Consider the following 8659-nt stretch of genomic DNA (forward strand, 5'->3'; position numbering starts at 1 on the left):
GGTGATGATATCCTAGGAAAAGCAATGAAAAGTGGGAGAACTGGGCAGAAAGCATGACTCAGTTTTTCAAGAATAAAGTGATATTGGGTGTTGATAGTGAAAAAGACCAAAATTGAATCACTACCCATGCAATGAATCAATTCGGAATGGATTTCTGATGTAAGTTTTAAAAAATAATGGAACCTTTATAAGAACATCTGTGGTCTTAAGTATGAGTGTCTATGGACCAGAATGAGCACATTAAGGATATATATATATATATTTATATTTGAAATGACATGTTATGTCATACTAAATAAGACCTTGTTTTCATCAAGCATTGTACCTACACTCCCAGATTGGGTGACAGCGAGAGAGTCCAGTGGGAGTGACACTTACAGAGAGCCCAACAGAAAAAATGAGGAACGCAATCCAACAAACCCTATGAGAATAGACATTATTCAATGGGTGATTTGGGTAATAGTCTAGTGTCTGGGTTAAGACCATTCCTGGTATCACACACCAATAGAAGCAAAGTAGAAAAGGCGGGAACTACAGAGTTCTGATGAGATAAACTAGGAATGTTGTGCAATGACAGTGCATTCTGTAATTGGTACAGACATTTTTGAAAAGTCCTAGGTTCTACTAATAGATTCATACTACATGCTGACAATCCCATTCTACGAGTTCAAAATACATTCAAAATACAATTTCTATTTTTATCTTAAAACACAAATTTTAGAATTTACATAGTACTCATAGTAATAAGAGGAAAGGCCATTGGGATATCTCTATTATTAGCCAAATGACTCAATAGACTGAGGGTCACACTATAAAATCCCATACTGCAATGTCAACAAGTGCCAGAATCATAATAAAAATCAGATGTACTGGTTTTAGTATGAAATGATTTATCTGTCCAAATCCATGTGTTATAGTACAAAACAGGTAAAAGTCATTTCAACTCACATATGTTAGAACAGACAGAAAGCTGTACCTCAACAATGTCACTCCTACAAATAAACCAGCAGATGCCTGTGTGGGGTCTGTTGACTTAGCAGAGTCACAAGGGGTCTTTTGGGAAGCTGACAACATTCTGCTTTCTGATCTGTGTGTTGTACACTGAAGTTTGTTGCATTTGTGAAATTCTACTGAACTGTGCATTCAAGATTTCTGCATGTTTCTTTAATTAAAGAGAACAAGTAAAAATTACCCAAAAAACTGAGCTAGGGAAAGGTTGTGGGAAAACTGTCTGCACAGGTTGAAATATACAGAGTCAGATGCCCAAATGAAAACAAAAACACAAGTCGCTGAGGAAAACCATATAATACATATACATTATGCCTATACTCTACAATACATATCATGATGTGTGATCTCATCACACTGTTCTATGCGGGGTTAATGGCAGGGTGTGTCATTGGTTTATCTTCTTCCTGCCCAGAGGATTCTAATCCATCCTACAACTTAAAGACTAAAATAATTAGTGAATAACAAAATACAGATACTCAAATATATTTACAAAAGGCAAGACCCCATATAGATATAGTCCACATGGGCTCTGGAACTAGAAAAAGGAAAAGGCTCTGCTGGTTTATCTAAGGGGGTACATCAAATACAGCGATAAGGGATTCTGCCCCCCAGAAAGAAGAGGAAGTTTTAAAAACAGATCCATTCTGGTGCTCCCTGAGGAGCGTGTGTGTGTGAGGTTCATTTGTTAACTTGGGAGACAGCTTTCCTTAGACCTTCTGGCCCATCCCTGAAGTCTGAATTGCTTGGTTTCCACTGTGGTTGTGGCTGCAAGTCATATAACTTGGCTCAGTGTGGGAGAAAGGTAATCCTGTTTCCTAAGGATATGGAGAGGGAGAGGAAGAGAGAGGGGAAGAGAGAGAAGCCTATTTTAAAATAAGCCGCAGTGGCAGAGCAGAAAGGTCAATATTTAAAGGTGGACTACTGTGACATTTGTCCAGGCCTGTGGATGTCAGCAGGAGGGTCGTCACCTCTGCTCTTTACATTCCTTCCCCGTCCCCATAGCCCTCCAGGACAGCATTTCACACATGTGGCATCTGAGTGTGCTCTGGTGTTTGCTGATGATGAGAGGTGGGGAGAGAGATGACCTGAGTCAGGGTCAGCTGAGCTCCTCTGTGAGAGAGAATGGAGGTCCTGTGGGTTAGACGAGGTGCTGGAGCTCATGGCTGGACATTGTAGAGAGTACAGTAACAGGGACATGGCTGTGGAAGAAAGGGCACATGGCTACAGGGGCTGGTGCATCTTGAGTGCAGTGGGGGTTTTAAGGGACCAAAGGGCAAAGTGTGCACAGAAACTAAGGGAATGAGACAGTTGGGGTCTCAGATCCTATGGGTGCAGCAGTCCTGGGGACAAAGGATACGGTGGGGAGGTGGAGACCATGAGCTCAAGTGACTGAAGGATAGAGATGGAAAATTTTAAGGACAGTTAAAATCCCCAGGGATAAAATACCCAAGGGAAAAGTTCATTTAAATCATTCCTTCATTTAAAGACTATTTGGATGGAAAGACAAACACACAGACACATGGACAGAAGAACTGCAGAAATCTTTCCCATATACAGCTGCAAAGAAGAACAGAGGTCAGGTGGGCCCCACAGGAGATGCTCTTGGAGATGAGGTAGCAGCCAGTGGGATGGATTCAGTGAGGAAGTGGGATTGTCAGGCGCTGTGTGCAGTGACTGATTGGAATAATTTCATGGGCTCAGGAATTGAGGGACCCTGCCTAGTTGTCTGTACCTAGCTCTTGGGAAATTTGGTCAGTTGGTTAATAGCCATGTGTGTGAGAGCCCAGTTAGAGATATTGCTTAAATGTGGACTTAATCAGTTGCTCAAGGAAAGGAAATGTTTATCGTGTGTCAAGGGCTGGGATTGTGGTCCACTGGTAGAGCACTTGTGTGGCATGCATATGGCACTGACACCACATTAAGAAACAAATAAATATACAAAAATATCGTGTCCATCTACAACTAAAATTTATCTTTTTAAAAACATTGTGTCAAGCTGGGCACAGTGGCACCCAATTATCATCTTAGTGGCTAGGGAAGCTAAGGCAGGAGGATCACAAATTCAAATCGAGCCTCAGCAAAGTGAAGTGCTAAGCAATTCAGTGAGATCCTGTGTCTATATAAAAGACAAAACACAGGGCTGAGTATGTGGCTCAGTAGTCACGTGCCCCTGAGCAATACTTAAGTATCACCCCCCCCAAAAAAGAAAAAAGTGTGCCAAGAAGTTCAAAATGTGTGTGTGTGTGTGTGTGTGTGTGTGTGTGTGTTTATGTCTGTTGATACAGTGAGGTCCTGGGAGTTGTTAGAAGTACAGTAGAGCAGCTGAGGTTGGAGACAGGAGCCAAGACCTGAGTTTTAAGGATAATGGGACAAGGAAGCCTAATGGTACCTCTTGGTGACTCAGGGAATTTGGGAAGACTGATCAGAGTGAAGGCTGAACAGAGTGAAGGCCCCAGAGGAAAAGTGCAGGAGCAGATTGGGACACAGTATTCTATCCCACAAAAGGTTTGTGGCTGAGATTTCCAAGGAGGGCCATAGAGGTCATGGGTACTGGGTTGAGGTCACTTGAGTGAGCATACTAATCCCCGTGGAGGAAGTCTCAGAGGTGAGAGAAGGTGGAGAGAGTGTGTTGGTCCTTTTTTCCTGTGACAAACACTAGAGGAAAGCTCCTGAAGTGTATTGGGCTCATGGATTTAGGCTGTGCTTGCATTCCTCCACTGCTTGTCTCTAAGGTGAGAACACATGGGGACACAGGGATCCAGATGCCTGTCACCAGCTCACAAGGAAAAGCAGGCTCACCACCACTAGGACCCCATCCTCCCATCACTAATCACCTCTGTCCTGACCCAGGTCAGATAAGGTCACTTTCTGCTGTACATTGAGAGGTAGGGCTTAAGACTTTTCAGTATATCAATTTGGGGAGTACAGAATTCAAAGCCATGTTGCAAACTGGTGCAGCCACTACACAAAGTGATGTGGAGATCCCTCAAAAAACTTGCAATGGAACCACCATTTGATCCAGCTATCCCAGTCCTCAGTTAACACTCAAAGGGCTTAAAATCAGCATACCATAGTAATGCAGCCACATCGATGTTTATAGCATCTCACTGCACAAGAGCTAAACTGTGGAACTAATCTAGGTGCCCTTCAACAGATGAATGGGTAAAAAAGTGAAGTATATATACACAATGGAATATTACTCAGCATTAAAGAAGAAGGAAATTATGGCATTTGCCAGTAAATGGATGGAGTTGGAGAATACTATGCTAAGCAAAATAAGCCAATCCCCCAAACAAAGGCCAACTGTTTTCTATGATATGTGAATGCTAATTCACAATAAGGGGATCCAACTTTGGAAGAAAATAGTTACTTCTTTTTAAAAAAGAATATTTTTTAGTTATACATGAGCACAATATCTTTATTTTGTTTATTTTTATGTGGTGCTGAGGATGAAACCCAGTGCCTTAAACGCACAAAGCAAGCACCACTGAGCACAACCTCAGCTCTAGAGTTACTTTTGATTAGGTAGAGGGGTGTGAATACATTTCCTGGGTATTTCATGACTTTTTCCTTTCCCCCTCGACCTTCTCTTCACATTCTCTCTGTCCTGCTCATCACAGGATCTGCACTGTCAACCATGCACATTTCCCCCTTTCTCCATGTCATCTTTTTCCTCATCTAACATCCATGCCTTGTCACTGCCCCAAACACACCTGCTCCTATAAGACTTGACCTGAATGGTAAACTTCACAGGGTTTATTAAGATGGTAAATATTGACCCTGCAGGGGTGGAGGGATTACAGATATCAGAGCAGACTCCTGTGCTGTGTCCACCTCTTGAGGCTGTAGGTTAAATATTAGCATCATGGGAATATCTGAGAGAAACTTTAGTGCAGGCCTTTCAAACAGTATGATCCTGCTGCTGTCATTATTGAGAGAGGTTTTAGATCATTTTGTTTATTGTTAAATTTCTCCCCCATTCAATAGAGTGGGTGATATTGGTACAATTTAGTACTCTGCAATTTTTTTGATAAGAAATTAGCATTGAATTGTGTAAATGAGTCTAAATTTATTTACCTGTATTTGTGCAGATGTGTGCAATGTGTTTTGAGTTCAATTATTAGCAACATTTGATCCTTTTATTCATGTTTTTTAAAAATATTTCTACTTGTTTTATCTCATTCCATTTCCATTTTAGTACCTTAAATAATTATGCCACTCTGGGAAATAAAAAAGAGGAAGTAACCTGATTTGGGGTAGAAAACTTCTGAAGAAAGCAAGGAATACAATGGGTCATGCATAGCTCACTGCCAGGCTATTCCATGACAAAATTCCAGGTGACACCCTGCCTTCCTCCAGGGACCAAGGATACATTAAAGCCTCTCTGAACACTCTAGTATCCCCTTGGGAGGTTCTAGCAAGAAACTTTGTAATTGTTTTTGCTACGTGTCACTTGGGGAGAAAGTTTTCAGCAGTGTCCTCAGCTCCCCAACCCGCATGCACATTGCTGCCACAGACACAGTGATTGCTGCAGGTCCATGGGGAGGTGAGGTCACAGAGTCACAGACTCATACCTTAAGAGCTACCTGCTTCCCTGCAGCACATGTCCTGGTCACAGAGGCCTCTGCACTAAGATTACATTCTGTCAAAGAGAAAGAACCTGGTGAGTGATCCAATTTCAGTCTAAGAGTGGCATCCATGAGGGAAGACCCATTTCAAGATCGTGGGTAAGTGTTCACATCAGAAAAGGGGATGCTGGATTGAGCCCCATAGATTTCCAGAGCCATACAGGAAGTAGATGAAGTGCTGAAGAATGGGCTCAAGACAGTGGAGATAAAAGGGGTGGCAACCTCAGCCTCAATCTCTGATGCTCCTGAATAAATAAATGTAAAGCTCACTGATAGTGATAGCGATATCTCAGTCCAAATGAAAAAAAGAATGTGGTTTTTAATGTGCACTGCAGGTAGTTTTAAAACTAATCAGCTCTTCAGTTTCCTTTAGAGGAATTCTGTGCTGATTATGAATCAATCTTATAGTTGGACTTGTAATACCTACATGTTTTGTATATACAGTAGGAATAATTTTAGGAATCCTCTAGTCCTTTATAGAAAGTGATGTGAATGGTGATGCTTGAGCAGAAAGTATTCTCTAGCTCTGGGCCTGGTGCAGACAATGGAGACACTACTTGTAACAGTCTGAAACCTTCAATAGACTTTGATTATGGTGAGGCTACTTCCTTTTTAAATTAGTAAGAAGCATTTATGTAGTGGACATAATCATTACAGGTTTCTTGTCTTCCTTTTAAAAATATTTGCCTGGTTGTAAAAAATCCACCATCTGCTCTAGGAATTTGATAGTGGAGCAGGCGTGAGTGTGCAGGGGGAAAATAGAAAATTTATTTATTTGTTTTATTCTGGTAAACCTAAAATTTCTCTAATCAATAACATCTGTTAAAAATGTGCATTCAAATGACTTAAAAAATCCTGCTGTTTGAATTTTAAATGCACAAGTTTTCATGCCCTCTAGTGCCAGTTTGTGTGGTTGGCTCCTACTGTATCAATAGTAGGAGCTAACCACACAAATCTTACTTTTTTGAAATAGTTTTACTTAACATTGGTATTACTGAACCCACATATGTATCCTCTGCAATGAGTAAATATTTTTATGCTCTCCTCTCATTTAGTCTATGTTCATTCTTCATGTTCCGAAGATGAGGACTTGGCCTATGATTGTGGAACCATTTCTGTGATATGTATCATTGCACTTTGTTCGTAACACGTGACCAAGTGAGTCGTGGCGTATCTGTGCTGATGAGGAGCCAGTCCTCCATCATTGCAGGTAACTCACCATGGGACAGGTTCCTGTAGTGCTATAACTCCCTCAGTGCATCTGCAGTTATTATAATACCTAAATGATCCCTCATAATTGATATTGCATGTAGAATAAATCTTTAGAAGCAAATGGAAAGTTATAAAAATAGCACTCATTTAGAAGATAAGAGGATTGTAAAAAAGCAGAAGTAAATATGAGCAGAATTGATAGAAAAACCCCACTCACTGGCTTTAGGGACAATTGGTGGTTCCCCTATCCTCCCTATAAACACTCAGGCAGTTTCGAGGCCTCTCTCTGCACCTCATCAGAGTAGGGATTTGGACAGAGACTTCACCTCATGTGCCCAAGTTCTCCTGGTCCTCATGGAAAGTCATCTCAGCACCTGGCTCATGGTGTAAAGTTTCAAGAATCACGATGTGCTGCCTGCACAGCAGGGATTTACACACACTTCATGCCTTAATTAGTCATAGAAGACTCATTAAACCTTCTAGTCACAATAGAAATTTAAATTTTCACAGTGGGAACTCTGTAGAGTGGGCAATGATAAGTCACTGCAGATGGGACATGTGCAGCCCAGGCCTCCTGTTCCTCTGCAGGTCCCTCTGGCTTCAAATGCAGGGAACTGGCAGGATGACAGCCAGTGATGTGGCTGTAGGAATCATCTTCCTGGCACAGACTGTGGTTGGAGTTCTGGGCAATTCCTCTCTTTTCCTCCATTACCTGGTCCTTTACTTCACTGGGTGCAGGGTAAGACACACAGATTTGATTCTTCAGCACTTGATTGTGGCCAACTCATTAGCTCTCCTGTGTAGAGGAGTTCCCCAGACAATGGCAGCCTTTGGAATGAAAGATTTCACCAGTGATATTGATTGCAAGCTGCTGTTTGCTCTTCACAAGGTGGGCAGGAATGTGTCCATGTGGAGCACATGCCTCCTGAGCATCTCTCAGGCCATTAAGATTAGTTCTGGGAACACCAGGTGGGTTGAGCTTAAAATGAAAGCTCCCAGGTACATCATTTCCTGCATATACCTGAGCTGGGTCTTATCCCTCCTTCTAAATGTTATAAATTTTATGTACATGACTGCAAAAAAAGGGAACAAAACCATCACCAATGTAAAAGACTATGGGTACTGTTCTAGCATCCGTCATGACCCAACTGCATACTCACTGTACACGGCATTGCTAACCTTCCCTGATGCTATGTGCTTGGGGCTCATGCTTTGGGCCAGCAGCTCCATGGTACTTGTCCTGCACAGGCACAAGCAGAGAATGCATCATGTCCATAAGACCAGCTCCTTAAGGTGCTCCCCTGAGTCCAGAGCCACCAAAACCATCCTCCTCCTGGTGAGCACCTTTGTCAACTTTTACACACTTTCTTGCATCTTTCAGGTTTGTATGAGTGCTATGTACACTCCTAGTTGGTTTGTAGTAAATGCAGCTTTTATTATTGCTGGGTGTTTCCCAGCTGCCAGCCCCTTTCTGCTCATGAGCCGAGGCTACAGTGTATCTGGGCTCTGCTTTATCTGGATACAGAGGAGTGGAACCCGTGATATCATGGGAAACATGTAACTTGTAAGATTTTGCACATTTAGTTTTTTTGTTCTTACCCATGAAGTTATAAAAACAGTAATATACAGTGCTATCACTTGGGAGTGGTGGTTTATATATAAACACTTGTATATATGTGCGTTGAATGTGTATACGTGTGTATTTACATACACGAGCATGTGTGCATGCATGTAGTTGGGTTGTGTTTATAGCCATCAAGCAACAGTTCTGGAAAATTATAGGTAGCAAATGGAAGTTTCTGATTTAA

At 41.8% G+C, this 8659-nt stretch overlaps 1 protein-coding gene across 1 annotated transcript; it reads left to right on the forward strand.

Annotated features, from left to right (window-relative positions):
- Positions 1-7473: 7473 nt before the first annotated feature.
- LOC101974822 (vomeronasal type-1 receptor 4) lies at positions 7474-8412 on the forward strand. Its single transcript, XM_021721126.2, has one exon. The coding sequence runs from the start codon at positions 7474-7476 to the stop codon at positions 8410-8412; it is 939 nt and encodes a 312-aa protein (XP_021576801.2).
- Positions 8413-8659: the final 247 nt, after the last annotated feature.

The sequence above is a fragment of the Ictidomys tridecemlineatus genome, chromosome 15 (genome assembly GCF_052094955.1).
Source record: "Ictidomys tridecemlineatus isolate mIctTri1 chromosome 15, mIctTri1.hap1, whole genome shotgun sequence".
NCBI classification, from domain to species: domain Eukaryota; kingdom Metazoa; phylum Chordata; class Mammalia; order Rodentia; family Sciuridae; genus Ictidomys; species Ictidomys tridecemlineatus.